The following is a 16,313-nucleotide window of genomic DNA, read 5'->3' as shown; positions in this document are numbered from 1 at the left end:
CATTTGACTGCCAACCAGTATTGGAGGCAGTGAACGGAAATCTACCCTCTAAACGTTCTTAAACTGGGAAAGGGCTCCCCAAAATGTTTATCTGAGACACCAGTTTCCAGCTTACTAGGCGATTTGGCATGGAGGACTTTTCTCATAAACATTTACAAATATTCTACTCGGAGATGAGGTTAATCAGTAAACCGTACAACCTCTGGCCCCTGTCACTTCTTACCTACTCACCTCAGTCGCCGCGAATAAGCCGAGGATGGTGATGCAGTTTCAGGGTTTAGAAAATCCAATCCAGATTAGCCTTCACCACAGCCACAGGCTGTCAGGATTTGTCCCCGACGTGATGAACGTGAAGCCCTCTAAAGGTAGGAGCTTACTCAGAGCTGCCATTGGAGACTCTCCTAGCGCGCTGGGGAGATCTGGGGTCTTCTGTGAAGGGTTAAAGCCCTAGGTCTTTGCCAAAGGAAGCCCAGACAACCTGGGAAGACTGGGGATGGGATTGTGTTAGGTTGGTTTTTGTAGTTCTAAGCACGTGAGTATCTTCTTGGGATATCAGGCCGAACTGGGGTGTCATCTTTTCAAGTCAGTCAAATGTTAGCACAAATGTCAGTGGGCCCTGTAGGAAAAGTGTGCTGCTTCATGCGTGTTTTTAGAACGCTGAGCCTCAGCCTCATTGAATTCTGATGCCTGGTCGGTGGCTTGGGGCCAGCCTGAAAGACTAGAGTAGACGGAAGCAAACATCAGTGTATCTACCGAGAAGTAAAGATAAGCCTGCTTCGTGGAATTTTGATTCAGTCACATATGTGGGAGTGTGTGTAAGGGTCATGATGAAATGTGCATTGTGGACTGTGGTATGCGGCAAAAAGTCATAACCAGAAAAGAAGAAATACCAATCTCATGAGCTAGTGCCGCCACAGAATTCTGGCAAATAAAAGAAAGAAAAATGAGATGAGTTTAGGATATTTATTTTCTCTGAACTAAAATGTACTTTATAATGACAAGACAGGATAATATAAATATTATCTTAGTATTTTTCTCAAAACATAAACTCACTTTTTTAAAGTCTTCATTAAAAAATTAAATGCTAATCATTTCCCCGATAATTACAACAACTTGCATACTTCTGGTCATAGACCTGGTGGCCTCCCATTCTACTTAAGAGTGGTTCAAAGTGGCTGCCACTGTATTTAGAAATAGAAATTGCTTGCATGGCTTGCGAAGCAAATTTTCCACCCCCTTCTATTTAACAGCCATTTATTAAGTGTTTATTATGTGCCAGGCATTGTGCTGGGTGCCAGAGATGATAGAAATGGGGATATGATCTGATATTTCCCTCCGAGAATGCACAGACTAACTTCCCTGACAGGAACAAACTGAATGTTTGCTTTATGCAGAGCAGGCAATTTACATTCCTCGTCTCAGTCCTGCCTTGTTGCAGCCTTTGACACGGGAGCACATTGCTCCGGCTTTACGGAGGGAGAAACAGAAGCTAAAATAGGTCCAGGGTCTCCCCCAAGTTCGTAGATGTAGCAGTGTGCAGGTGAAATGAGTCCAGACCTGTCTTCTCATCTGTGCGACCCAAACCACCTCAGGCTTAGCGTGGGAGATAAGGCTGTGAACAAACACGAGGGATCACACATGCTTCTGATAAGCGCTATATTAGGAGTGTGCACAGAGGTTAGGAGAGATTAATTATACCTGGGGGAACTGGGGCAGGCCTCACCAAGGAGGTCATCAGCTGACCCTGCCAGGAGAAATACCTTCAACCCGAGGCCTGGCTCCAGGAATGGCAAACTACACAAATGAAGCCGTGTCATTTGGCCAAGAAGCCATGGCTTAGGAAATAACGAATACCGGTAAAGCAAGTTCCTACTCAATTCAGTCCCCCAAATACACCTTGGATGTTTGTTGTGTTTACCATTGTGTCAAAGGTTTGTAAAAGCAACTGAAAAAAAAAAAATGGGATCCTTTGCATCAGACACTGACGCTACTGAAGCTGTGGGCAAAGTGTCACCACTAACGTGTGAGCCTATTCTCTGTCCACAAACTCCATAGAGATGTACCACTGCATATGACAGTCACCACTCACAAATGACTATTTAATTAGACATTTTAATGACTAGGAAGTAAATAAGTTTAAAACTCTCTTTCTTAGTATTAGTGACTGCGTCTCAAATGCTTGACAGCCTCACGTGGCTAATGGCTGTCGTGTCCTAAGTACTGAAACTTCTTTCATCTCAGGAAATTTTCTGGGTGAGAGTCTACGGAAAGCCAAGGACCTGGGTCTGGAAGCTGGCTTTCTGGGAGTTTTCAGACTCCCCTGGAGTTCATCCATGTGTCTCTATTTAAGAACGATTTCCTCAACTCTCGTGGAGTTTCTTGTTCAAGGACCCAAATTATAATAGATTAAGTGCAGGGAGTTAAGATCTCATAGTCGGTTATACAGCAAAAGTTGCTCAGGTCTAATCATTTAGAAAGCCTCCGGGTGCTGTTTCTTTATCTTCGCACGGTTTGTGTATTCACCACCCTGCCCAGTGGCTGTTGAGCAAACTGTGAAAGGCTAGACGTGGATGTGCTTTGAGATTAGAAGCATTACTTTGTGTGACTGTATATTATTCTCATATTTTACTCTCTTAGCATAACATTATCTATAACCTTGAAATAGCTTTGTATTTGTGCATATGTGTGTATGCCCTGGCATGTGCCCATGTGCATGTGTGTGCATGCATGCACAAGGAGGTCAGAGGTCAACCTCAGGTATTGTCCTTTAGGTAATGTCCTTTGTTTTGTGTGGTAGTTCGGGGTTTTCTTGTGACAGGGTCTCTCACCGGTGTGGAGCTTGTCAAGTAGGCTGCCTGGCCAATGAGCTTCAGGCACCTCTTTGACTCTGAATTCTCAGTTGGGATTACTAGCAGTTCAGATTCAAGAAGATCCCTGGAGCTCACTGGGTTTTGTGGCTGACGTGGTTCTGAGGAATGTAGGCCCTCAAGCATGTGTGGCGTGGCTGGCATTAGACTGCCTGGGCTGTCTCCAGCTCCGCTTTGTGTTAAATTTAGATGGTTGCAGGGATAAATATGATATTGATACCATTGACTGACCTGAGCTGGGACTCTGTTGTTTCTTGATTATGGGAATGTTTGCTTTATTGAAATAACACTCAGCGGCCTTGAGCCGTCCTGTGAAGAGACACAGTTAACCATTTCCCTGGGTTCCGCAGAGTCCAGGTTCTGTTGTTAATTGGTTCTCTGACCTTGGACTAGTTGCTTAACTTGCTCAACCTGTGGTGAAAAGAAGCCAGGCTCAGGGTGTGTGGGGAGTAGGGGTGAATGGGGACTTGAGAGAACACAGTAGAAGCCAAAATCTAGGCAAGAGCGAATCTAGTTCTTTAACTTTCCAGTTCTTTTATTCTTTATTTATTTATGACATTTTACTCATATTTGGTAAAGAAATAGACTGGGATTTTGCTTACATTTTACCTTGAATAATTTCATCCTTTATCCTTCTATCTTTACTAGACAAGGTGGGTTTGCCAAAATCCTGTTTGTCGGGCGCACTGATTTTTTTCCTAGCTAATACAGACAAGTTGGGCATAAAGGGAAGGAAACCGATGTTTGCACAGATACAGTATATTGTGTGCTTGCTCGGTCATTTCCTGGGTCAGTGTGGAATGTGTTCTCAATATTTAATATGTGAGTATCCTGCTTCGCCATTGTAGGAAAGTTGTGAATTCTAATATTCATAGAGAAGTCTTATGCTTATGAGATTTTTAGATAGAACTGACTAAAGGAGCATAAATCCTTTCTTTATAGATGAGCAAAGGGAGGCCCAGGCAGGGTAGTAAGTAATGGTTTGGAGGGGTCATTTAATTAAATCAGAACCGTGACTCCTCGGATCTAATCAGAGGAGATCACCCACGCAAAGCGGTCCTTAGAGTGATATTTGTAGCCAGGTGAAGACGAGGGTATGAGCTCTGGAAGAGAGAAGCTATGTCTAGGAAGCCGCCAGTATAGCGAGCATGTGCACGAAGTCCTACGAGGGGAAACGAGGTATCCAAGAAACGGAAAAGCTGCAACATGGAAAAATGGCTGAAAGAGAAGGGACCACGCACGCTGAGCCTTGCAGGCCTGTTTGTATTTTATGTGCAAGCTGAGACTGCAAGCTCAAAGACAGAGAGCTCCTATGCTTTTCGAAGCATCTCGCATTTGACATCATTCCAGAGAGTCGAGTGTTTCCATGCGTGGCCTTTGAGGTCAGACTCCAAAGTCTAAATCCCAACTGCTTATGGTAGGAGTCAGAAGTAACGTCAGCAAAGGCATTCTGTCCACAGATGAAAACAGCCCGGAGTTGTTTCCACTGTGAAGGAGCAGCCCAGGGAACGCCTTTGTACCCAGGAGAAACAACGGCACCTCATCCTGCTGTTGCAAGGAATAATGAGAACATGCAAATGCTTGGTATTAGGAAGGAATTCATAAAAGTTTCTGCTACTTACTAGTTATAATAACAATAACATCAGCCATTTGAGCGTTTTGAAGAACATTTTAAAGGTAGGGTGCAGAGGGTCCAGAATCCCTAAATCCAATTCCCAATTCCAAAATTACTTGAAACCATTATTTTTCAAGCTCAGTGAGAATTTCTTTCGGTGGCCGTTCCTGGACTGAAGGGTGTGAGACTCTGGTTGTTATTTATTCTGCTTTGTGGGACTATTCATAAAATTTCACGGAAGAAAGCATTGCTGTGTTTGCTTCGTACATTCCGTACACCAAGTTCTACCCAGGGTCCTGAATACCACTGTCTTCTGTTCTGAAATCTATGAGACGTTTTTCTCTTTTTTCCGCAGTCCTGGGAATCAAACCCAGGCCCTTGCCCAATCAAGGGGTTCTAAATTTTATTTATTTGTTGATTCATTTTATTGATTACATACTTGTGCCTGTGTATGCGCGCACACGTGTGTGTGGGGAGGTGCACTCCACTCATGTGAGCGTAGGTGCAGGAGACCAGAAGTAGAAGTCACGTATCTTTAGAGGAGACACCTCTCTCTACCTTATTCTTTAATTCTCATGTTGAACTGGAGTTGCACCGTTCAGAGAGACTGGCTGCTCCGTGAGTTTCTGGGCTCCTCTTGTCGACACCTCCCTGGTGCTGGCATCACAGGTGCACGCCACCGGGGCTTTATAGAGGGTGCCGAGCTCATGTCCTCATGCAGACACAGCAAACACTCTACCCAGTGAGCCCGCTCCCCCAGAAAGCCTTACATTCTGAGACAGATTTGATTGTGTTTCCGACCAGGAGCTATGAATCTATTTCAGTCAGCCGTCAGTAGAGAGCTTTATCGAGAACTTTCCATCTCCAGCTTGAGGTGTGAACACTGGGTATCAGTGGTTTATTTGCTTCAAGTTCCACTGCTCGGCTGGAATTGTACTGGGAAACTGGAATTGGACTCGAGGGTTTTCCGTCAGTGCGTTAAAAAAATCAGGTGTATTTACACACTGTCTTACCTTTTATTTATGTCATTTTTTGCATAATTCAAGCATTTTGTTTTCTAAAGAGCATAGCTCGTGTTTCCAAATATAGAAGCATTTTCATACCCTGCTAGTGTTCATTACCTAGAGGCTTGATATTTAAGCATCTTATTTAATGACAATGCTTTAGGAAGAGCCATCCCTCCTATTTTATGAAGGACATACTTGGGACGTATTGCCTCATTTAGCCCTTACAGCATCTCAGTGGCTACTGCGACACCACGTCCCCATTGTTTGAAAACTAAGAAACTTCCTGTTTGCCCAGAGATTTAGAAACAGAACATGGAGTTGAATCCAGGTAGACTAAGGCTGCCAGGTAGTGCGTTCTCAAAGCTCGCTTCTATATTGCAATAATTAAAATAGCATGCCTATAACAAAAATCTCAAACAGTAAGAACATTGGGCAGTTTCTTACCCCAGAAAATAATGTAATATCACTTTCTACACACACCACCATCTGGTGTGTTAAAGATCAGGAAGATGTGAGTTCGAGACCAGCCTGGTCTACAAGAGCTATGTTCCAGGACAGGCTCCAAAACCACAGAGAAACCCTGTCTCGAAAAACCAAAAAAAAAAAAAGATCAGGAAGAAAAAATTGCCTCACCTACAATACACACACTATTTTTTATATTTATAAATATACATGTTTTCTTCAATTTGCCTTCTGAAAACACTAGTTGTATGTGGTAAGAACCCTCCCTTATCATCATTGTTGCACATTTGAATAATATTTGTGTCTAAATGCTGCAATTTTTCCAATCATGCTCCTACTGGTGGAGTGTATTTCCAGCTTCTTTCTTACAAGCACTGAAAATGAATGTCATCATGTGTATAAAAATTCTTCTCATGTAGAATTAAATACATCTCTCAAATAAATTTCCTGGCACTGGAAAAAATTAATGCTGGATATTAGAGTCTTAAATACTGGAAGATCCTAGCAAATTTTTCTCTTTAAGCGTGTTCGTTTTCCCGACAGTATCTATCATTCAGCTGAAAAATCTCCACAATTTGAGGATAGAAATGAGTATGTCACAGATTTAATTTGAGCTTACTATTTATTTTAAGAAGAGAAACATTTTTGTGGATTTATGAAGCAGTTTCTAAAAACTATTCATTTCTTACTTTTATACTTTTTCCATAGGCTGTTGAATGTTCTCTATTAGTTTCCAAAACCTCATTCATATGTTAGCAACATGACATTTATCTGTCCTCTGTGTTGTACATTTTCCCCTGAGGTTATGATTTATCACTGAAACATTTTATCTCTGCCCCCTCCTCCCTCTCTCTCTCTCTCTCTCTCTCTCTCTCTCTCTCTCTCTCTCTCTCTTTCTCTCTCTCTCTCTCTCTCTCTCTCTCTCTATATATATATATATATATATATATATATATATATATATATTTACAGATAATATGTATTTTTAAAGTTAATTTTGTAGGGCCGGGAGATGGCCTAGTGGTTAAGAGAATTTGCTGCTTTCCCAGAGAACACAGGTTTGATACCCAGCATCCACATCAGTGGTTCTCACCTACTTATAACTGTAACTCCAGGGGATCCGACAACTTCTGCCCTCTAAGGGCAAATGCATAAATGTAGTGCACATAAACTCACCCAGGCACACGCATGTGCATCGATAAAAATAAATAATTAAATAAATGTAAAAGGTTAATTTTATATAAATGCATTTTTATAGTTTTAACTTTTCCATATGTTCATAGTTTGTGTTTAAGTATATTTAGAGGGGCTGGAGAGATGGCTCAGTGGTTAAGAGCACTGTCTGCTCTTCCAGAGGTCCTGAGTTCAATTCCCAGCAACCACATGGTGGCTCTAAACCATCTGTAATGAGATCTGGCGCCCTCCTCTGGTGTGAGGGTATACATGGAGGCATTGTATACATAATAAATAAATAAATCTTTAAAAATAAATAAATATATTTAGAGCTGACGTGTTGCTCTGATTTCTAGAACATTGACATTAATTCTAGTTTCGTTGGTCCTTGTGTTCAGGTGTATTAGCAGAACAAGAGGCGGGCCCTCTGGGGCAGAGTCTGGACTTGGAGTCGTATTCACCGTACAGCAATGTGCAGTTTCCGCAAGTTCAACCACAGATCTCCTCGTCGGCCTATTATTCCAACCTGGGTTTCTACCCCCAGCAACCGGAAGAGTGGTACTCTCCTGGCATCTATGAACTCAGGCGAATGCCAGCCGAGACCGTGTACCAGGGAGAGACTGAGGTATCAGAGATGCCTGTGACAAAGAAGCCCCGGCTGGCCATGTCATCTGCGGGAAAGATAAAAGGAGATGAGCTGTGTGTCGTCTGTGGAGACAGGGCCTCTGGGTACCACTACAACGCGCTCACCTGCGAGGGCTGCAAAGGTGAGTGCCCTCTCATTGGCGTCATGTTAGTGTGATTCTCCCGTGCTGGCTGCGGCAATTTGTGAAACCAGGTTTCTATGCGAGAAAATAACCAAATGTGCAAACTAAGTATAGAGAAACCACAAAAACATCCCAGCGAAACAATAAAATGTGGTAGTTAGATGTCGCTGTTAGAACGGTCAATAAAGTGTGGCCTCTTCTGAGTTTGGCGAACCCCCTCCATGTACCGCAAAAGGTTCCACTTCGCTACTGCTCTTCTGGGAGCCACGTCTTGGTCCGTTCAGAGCTCCATTTAGCCTGAGTTGGGGACATATCGTCCTTAATAAGTGTATCTTTGCCGTTTTCTCACTCTCTTGATCATTAGGTCATATTTCTTGCTGTTAATGAGATCCTGGGAACAAACAAACTCTTGAGGGCAACTGGTTTAGATTTCAGGACAAGGTGGCCAGAGAGATGATCCAGAGAAGCTACTGACGACTTCAGGGGCCAAAGGCAGAAATCAAATGCTTTCTTTAGATATTGAGGTTATCAATATTGCCTCAGCCCACGGATCAAACATCAAAAGTCAGAAACCTGGGACAGTTCACCTCATAAGTAAACTCCATAAAAAGGTCCTAAGAATTCTGGGGCATGGCAGGGTGACACAGGGGGACTAGAGGACCAAGGCAAGTCCCTAAGAGCACACACCTAAAGAAACTCAGGAGAGGGCGGAGAAGCTATGTCAGAGGCAGCCAGCCTCCAGGAAAGCAAAGGGCTGCAGCTAGCAAGACACAGTCAGAGAAGGAAGTGGGCAGAGGGAGCCTGGTCCTTTGAGATTGTTAAGAAGAATTTGGATTTCGATACATTTCTGAGAGCAGAGTGAGGCAGAGTTTTCTTCTACTGATTTTGGTTTGATACTTTGTCCCCGTGGTGCCAGCAAATGACAAACATGCAATGGGCAGAAGATGGTCACCTAACAGGTTTAGCGGAGTGCTGTGGAGTGACTGGGTGGTTTTGTGGTGGGGTTGATCCTCAGTACTCTCGAGATATTCTGCTGCGGTGACAGTCTGGCCACTCTCCAGTCACCAGTGAGAAGATGGGGTACCGCACATCAACTGAGCGCATTCCTCCTCCATCTCTGGTCCCTATCTGTGCATTTCTTTCGGGCCAGAGGTGGATTTCTGCTGTTGCTGCAGGGCTGTGTCATGGTATCCAGCTGTGCCATGCTAAGCTTGGCACAGGGGACCCTAAGCATGCAGGAATGTCTCTGCTGCAGGATCCCAGATGACACTGGGTTTCTGTCAACTTTCAATCTTCCTCTAGATTCGATCTGGAAATTGGAACATGGGAGGAACAGAGTTCACAGACTCTCAAGTTTCCAGTACACCTTAATTTCCTCTCTTGGAAATTAAGCCACTATAAATGCTGTTGGTCACAGGAGTACACTACCCTAGGTGTCATATAGTGTTTGGGAGTTGGGAGTTCAGCCTTTAGTAACTGAAAAGTCAATAGCAGTCTGCTTTGTGGTCTTATGTGTTCTCATAAGAAAATGAGTGAGACCTGCCCTAGCTCAGTGATCAGGGAAGGACAAAGAGCTGTGAGGAAATGAACCCAGAACAGGATGGAATAGAGTCCAGCGAAGACCTGTTCTGGGAAGGTCTGATAGCTCAGCCAACGCTGCCCCCACAACCTGCAGCTCCTGGTAGCATCCGAAGATACAAAGCTGATTTCACCCCATAGCGTTCTTCAAAGAGACTGTGGGCTTTAGAGTCAATCAACGTGCCTCAGATCAAGGCTTTCTATAAATGATCAAGTTAGTGAAGACAGCAGCCAGAACTCAATGAAACAAAACAGAAACTAGTATTTCAAGCAGAACGGGACAAGGACAGGAGCAGTCAGAAGAGCCCGGCAGGTTCTATGCTAACCTCGAGGTGTCTTCTCAGAGCTGTGCTGCAATACTGACCTACTTGGGCTGCAATGCCGCTCGGCCACAGTGTAGAAAATGGGGACTTGGCCACCCACCACAACGACTGTTTGCCACAGAAATGTGCCACCTAGCTGCCATCGAGGGTCCAGGAAGTTGCCTTTGCCAAAATTCATGGCTCCAGAGCCACACAGAGTGTCTGTTGAAGCCACACACATTGATGTCTTGTATGTATGCATCCTCTTTGTCAGTGCGCTCACCTGGAAACTCAGCTGTGGCCATTGCAGAATTCCCTGACCCTGCTTGACAGTAGAGATATCAGGAGCCAGGGGCAGCTCCCCTCCTGTTCTGCACTGTCTGCTAAAGGTTTCTTTCTGGGAGGGGCTTTGCAAGGGAGTGAGCACCTTTCCTCCCTTATGGTAGCCTGGAAGGAGGACGCAGCCGATGTCAAGCTAGCCAAATCACATTCTACCTAGCACTTATTTTCTATGTACCCCAACTCTGGGAAAGTGAAGCTGTTATCTGTGGCGTTTTGTGAGAGTTAAGAAGATTGTTGTATATAAAGCTCTTGCTTTCTCTCTTGTTTTGGGATTGCTCTACAGGCAGCAGAGCCTGTGACACTGGAAACACAATACACATGCACGCATGCACGGACACACACACACACACACACACACACCTGCCAAGAGAAAAAAATCAAAACTTAGAAACAAACTGGAGATCATAGCAGAATTCCTATTGTTGTTGACTTTTGTCTCTAGTTCCATAAGAAATATTCTAATGGATCTGAATGTCTCATTTGTCATAGATAGAGCAACGGCGAGAGAAGATGCAGCTTTCTGTGGTTTGGTTTTTTTGTTTTTTTTTTAGTAATCACTGAACACAAGTGCCGTGTAGACAGGTAGTGACTGGCATTTGCTTGGCCCGAGATTAAATCTAGACCGTTCTTCCTCCGGGAGTCATCAGTGCCGTTTATGAAATATTCACATCTGAATGAATTTTGATATAAATCTCAAACGTTGGCAACCCAAAGCCCATCTGCATCTGGCGGGAAATATTGAACAGCCGTGTTCCCTAGTTAAGTCAGTGCCTGTGACATTGACCTCCGTCACAGTCTACACATACCACAGAGAGGATGGCAGCGCTCTGGGATGGCACCGTTTGGGCTAATGGGTGACCCCTTTGCCCCTTGGAGTATGTTTGTATATAAGATCATGTACCAGCATTATGCTTAGTTTTGAAGTTTAGAAAAGCTTCCAAAAATATTGAGATGATTATTGCATGATGTGGATTTAGACTGTTTCCAATGGAGGCTTTGTTTACGGACCGTTTTGACTGGCAAGTAGCCCTGATACTCATACGTTGAGATCACATGGTTGAGACTGCAGTTGAGATCAAGCACAGTCTGGTTTGTGATATTTAGTAAGGACTCTAATAAACTGGAAGGCTAAATTGTCACATGTAGGAAGAGGCCGCCTATTCATTCTGTCTGCCCAGAACTAAAATAACCACACAGAAACTGTATTATTTAAAACACGGCTTGGTCCATTAGCTCAAGCTTCTTATTGGCTAACTCTTACATATCAATTTAACCCATTTCTATTAATCTGTGTATTACCACATGGCTGTGGCTTACCAGGTAAAGTTCCAATCAGTCTGTCTCCAGTGGCCCCAAGTCGTCTCTCTGACTCCACCCTCCTTTCTCCCAGAATTCTGTTTAGTTTTCCCCTCCTAGCTCTGATCCCCTAGAGCTCTGCTATAGTCCCAAAGCAGTTCCTTTCTTAACCAATGGTAATCACAGCATACAGAGGGGAATCCCACATCAGTCACAGAGCATGATGAAGTGGGTGTCTAAGGATTTCACTGCATCGGGAGCCTTTGAGAGGCGAATCGTGACATCATAGGTGGGTCAGGACACGGAAGGCAAACCGCTCCAGGGATTCCTTTTCTAGTTGCGCTGGGTTAGTGCATGTCTCTGGGATTCGGCCTCCTCACTCACAAAGAGGAGATAATGCTGATGAGGAGAAAGGCGAGATGATAGTGGAGATAACGGTGGTAATGATGACAGACAGATGGGTAAGCAGATAACAAACATCAGGTGATCACAGCATGTAGGCACAGTTGTGGGGCTTGCTGGCTAACTCGTTCGACCTCTGGCACAGTTTCTTTGCTGGGTATTTACAGACTGCCATGAGGTAGTTCTGCTAGTCATACAGTACAGGGGCTCTCAACCTTCCTAATGCTGCAACCATAAAATGATTTCGCTGCTACTTCATAACTGTGGTTTTGCTACTGTTTGTGAATATACGCGTCTGACATGTGACCCCAGAGGGGTCACGACCCACAGGTTGAGAACCGCTCATGTGGTTGCGCTCAAATGTACTGAGATCACCGTTCTATGTGAGGCAATTAACACGCGCTACCAATGATAGATATTTAGTGCATGCTCGCTGCTCTTACCATTGCTTTTGCACTGCTGCATTGAAAACGCTGCAGGCACTGCCTTGAGGACATCTAGCTCTCTACCCGGCATGCCTAAAGGTTCTGGAGGTGTGAGCTGCTGTTACGTTTTCTTAATGGATTTGTCTTATTCTATCAGTTTCTGCTTTGCTCTTCTCCATTCCCCAACTGGCATCACCCTCTGCCTCCAAAACTGTCTTCCTGGCGGTTAATTAGTGAGTTCATTAAATTCATTAAATTCTTTATTCGTAAAATGTCATGAAGCCTTACCGTACTTGCCCTTCACACTTCTGACCTCCAGGAGATGCTGTCGGGAGGAAAACAAAACAAGACAAAAGTCCTGTTCTTGCAGCCGCCATTGCGAAGCAGGCGTGGGAGACAATGTATCTAACGGATGCACACAACAGAAACAACAAGAAAGGCAAACAACAGAGGTTCGAAACTGCTACCCACCAACAAGTAGGATCTGTAAAACCACATTTAAAAAATGGTAAAAGGATAATTTTAAGTGGACAAAAACGGATATTTCAGATGAACATATAGGCAACACATCCTTAAACGTGGAAAACGCCTAAGTCTATAAGCAATGCACAAATAATAGTGATTAAGAGAAACTTCCCCAAACATAACCTGTTAAATGAGAGCAGTTACCGATACACATACAAGACTAAATCAGTGAAGCGTGTAAGCAATGGTTCAAAGGGAAACGGTTAAATTCCCTGTAAGAGCAAACTACTTTGTGGGCCACTGCCACAAGCATCCCCAGATGCCACCCCTGGAGAAAATTAGCTTCTGAGAGCTCAGACCACTGAGGGGTGGTGAGGTCGGCTGGGCTCCCAGAGTGTGTCTACATGGGCCTCTAAATGGCTCCTAAGGAAGCGCAGAGCCACGGTCAGTCACAGCGGGACGCCTGGCTTTGTGTCCTTAGCAGGCGGCAGGCTCGCAGGAGCGACCAGGATGTCAGCCAAATTAAACTCTCTATCCTTTCAGGCTCCAGGTAGCTTAATAAACCTGCCTCTGAAGGGAGTCCACGTGATTCTGAAGCCAAATCCAAAGTAAAGGGAGAATTGTCAGGAAATGGCCTCTACCCCTCGGTGGAGACTACCACCGATGACCTCACACTTTTCTACTTTTTAGGGCTTTGGTTTTGCTTTGTTTCATTTCTTATTTGGATAGTTGGATCACCTTCCCTCCATTCAACATGGAGGGAAAGACAGAGGACTTCTTTCTTAGCTCCCTGAAAGCAAAGCTTGGATCCCCAAGTTTTAGATCTTAACATAGAAAAGGTATTTCAACGCCGTTAATCCTCCTCCCATGTGAGTGCACACAAGTATCGCTTTTGCTGCACGCCTCCAGTCGTGATGTGTTTTCACAGACAGTCTTTAGGCAGTCACCTCTTCACAGACTGACCTCATGTCACTTCTAGGAGGTTTTGTGTACACTACTGCTGAGCTGCAACCTCAGCCCCCACTGAGGTCTGCCTCCTCTCTGGGGACTCATCATGGGTGCTAGCTGTCATTCACAGAACCTGTGAGATTCATTCCCTCCCAAAGCTTGCAGAGAGCTCTCCAAACTCTTCCTGGCTAAGCTGCTTCGGCTTCTCCTGATTCTAGAAATATTCACCCATCTTTGACATTTTTGGATGATCCGGAGTTACCTTTTCAGTGAGAGGGAGACTTGCCAAAGTCAGCAAGCATAAAATGACCGCTATCTTCTTGGGATGGCAAGAAAATGAGAAAATCAGTAGGAGCAAGAACAAAACATACACAGATGACTGAGCATTTTGGTTCATTTCAACATTAATAAAATGTCTGCTAGGAAGTCTTTATGGATCCTGCTTGGGGAAGGTAACAGATCTTTGTTATGGGCTGGGTTTTTCCATGCTGTGTGACATTTGGGGAAATTGATGCCTTGAGAAAACTTTTTGGGATACAAACTCCTTATTCTATTTGAAGACCCATGAAGGTAGTGATTGAAAGCGGAGTCTGAGCTGAACCTCCAGGGTTCAAATCCAGGCTCTACAATTTATTTATTTATTACAAGTTATTTATTTACAATTTATTTATTTATTACCTGATACTTTGAGCAAGTTAGCCTCTGCAAAACTCAAGTTCCTCTCCCGTGGATTGGAAATAATAATAGGACTACCTCATTGGATTAAGGATTGAATGCATACCATATATGCTTTGGAGTAACATCCGGAGCAAAATACACATATGTAAAGCTATCTCTGTGTAAGCCATGTCCTCTATAAAGAATTCTGAGTTCTATGCTCGTTTTAAAGGCACAGAGATCCTTAAACAGGTCAAACATCAAATGACAGATCATGGATTTCGTACTACCAGTAGATACCCATGTCAATCACCAATGTCCAATGCGACATGCCCGCGGGCGTGCACGCGGGCGTATACGCGCGTATGACTTGGGACTAGCACTGCTGCTGGAGCCTATCTATATAAAGGACAAAAGCAGTGGCTAATATTCATTAGAACCGCACAATCCGTGAAAACACCACCCCCAAACTGTTCTACAAGCCAGGGATTCCCTACCCCCAAGTTGGCAATGCCAGTCCTCGCCAGGGCTCATCTTTTGTCAGGAAGGCTCTGTTCCTCAGTGAATTTCCTTTCCATTCATTTTCAAATGGCTTTTCTGATGTGAGCATTGTTGAATATGCGCAAGAAAGAGCAAGATAGAGGCATGGCGGGTGTGTGGGTAGATTTGCATAAGTATTAATCCAGTAGATGTGCCCACATTCAAATGATGTAGTGATAATATTGTGTTGCTTTCCCGAGTGAAAGCTAATTAATTCAGCTATTGAGATGATAATGATTTTCTTTTCAGTTAATAAAGGGAGGTAAAAAGAAAGAGGAAAACCTGGAGGATTGGTCTATGCACCCCTCCTTTGATTCATCTTGGTATAAGGAGTTCCTTTCTCTTAGCTATTGAGCTGTCTATCAGTATCTATGGCCGCTTTAAAGGGACTCATGGGAAGATTGAGTCATGCGGGCTAAGGTGTTCACTGAGCTCATGGTTTGGCATTGGGAGAAAACGTGTTCTTTTTCTTTAACTCACTAAAAATGCGCACTTTGGTATTTGTACTCTCCATATCAATGCTATTGTGAGGCATAAAGTGTTTTTTTTAAATATTTTATTTCCATCAGTTGCTGGATGAAAAAAATATTTTATTTGGTGGGACTTAACATTTAGGAAAGTATTAAGATTTTTCCTGCTGCAATTCAAAGCAGCTGACAAATGAGCCAAGGCTAAGCCAGCCTTAGCATAGCTATCTTTTTGTGCTGCCTCTGTTTTCTTATTTAGTTGTTTACCCGAGGCTAGCCTGTTCTCTCCATTTCTCTCTTTAAGTCTCTCTCCCAGTCCAGCCGAGGTGTCTCTAACCTCTCAGCTACGGTAACGGTCTCGAGTCTCCAGTCTAGTTCCGCCTTCCTTCATCTTGTTCTTTCTTCAAGAATTTTCTCCACACGCAGGTTAGGCCACACTTTTTACTGCCAAACTCTTCAAGGACCCCTGTTTTTCTACACAGCAAAGATTCCTTTGTGACTTTCAAGGACTTTTAGTATTTGTCTTCCCCTTCACCCCCTTAGCCACCCCTCGCTAATATTCCCAGACTACACTGCTACCAGGACCAGGACGGATTATCTTCTTTTCCTCAGAGCTTCTGTAACCACTCTGCCTGGCTGGTTCTCAGGTCTCTCCTCTCTCACAGAACTATTGTGTAAGCCCACAGTCAAAGTTTGCATAGAGTCTTCTCTGATTCCCCTACATGAGATTAGGGTCACCCCAGCTCAACATTTTTAATTCTTAGGCATTGGGAAATCCTTACACTAGAGCTAATTTATCATAATGACTTTTGAATGATAGCTGGATAGGTTTTCATAAGAAATATGCAATTTTCCACATCTACAGTGTGATTGTTCCCGTCCCTCTAAAATGTGACGCAGCCTTTACAAGCACTTGGAATGACCCAGAACTTTGTTCTATGGTTCAATACATTTTTCCTTGCATATTTCAATGATGTATTAACCTATTCAGCTACCTGTC

At 43.9% G+C, this 16,313-nt stretch overlaps 1 protein-coding gene across 2 annotated transcripts in view; it reads left to right on the top strand.

The window, feature by feature from the left end:
* The first annotated feature begins 256 nt into the window (after positions 1 to 256).
* Positions 257 to 16,313, top strand: part of Nr1h4 (nuclear receptor subfamily 1 group H member 4) — a 40,376-nt gene continuing 24,319 nt past the window's right edge. For both annotated transcript variants that reach the window (XM_057758059.1, XM_057758058.1), the window contains exons 1-2: positions 257 to 365; positions 7,523 to 7,891. In XM_057758059.1, coding sequence (XP_057614042.1) covers positions 257 to 365; positions 7,523 to 7,891 — 478 coding nt within the window. The remainder of the gene's footprint in view (positions 366 to 7,522; positions 7,892 to 16,313) is intronic.

Source organism: Chionomys nivalis, chromosome 25 (genome assembly GCF_950005125.1).
Source record: "Chionomys nivalis chromosome 25, mChiNiv1.1, whole genome shotgun sequence".
NCBI classification, from domain to species: domain Eukaryota; kingdom Metazoa; phylum Chordata; class Mammalia; order Rodentia; family Cricetidae; genus Chionomys; species Chionomys nivalis.
Note: the sequence above shows the minus strand (reverse complement) of the source record. Positions and strands in the feature narration are given on the sequence as shown.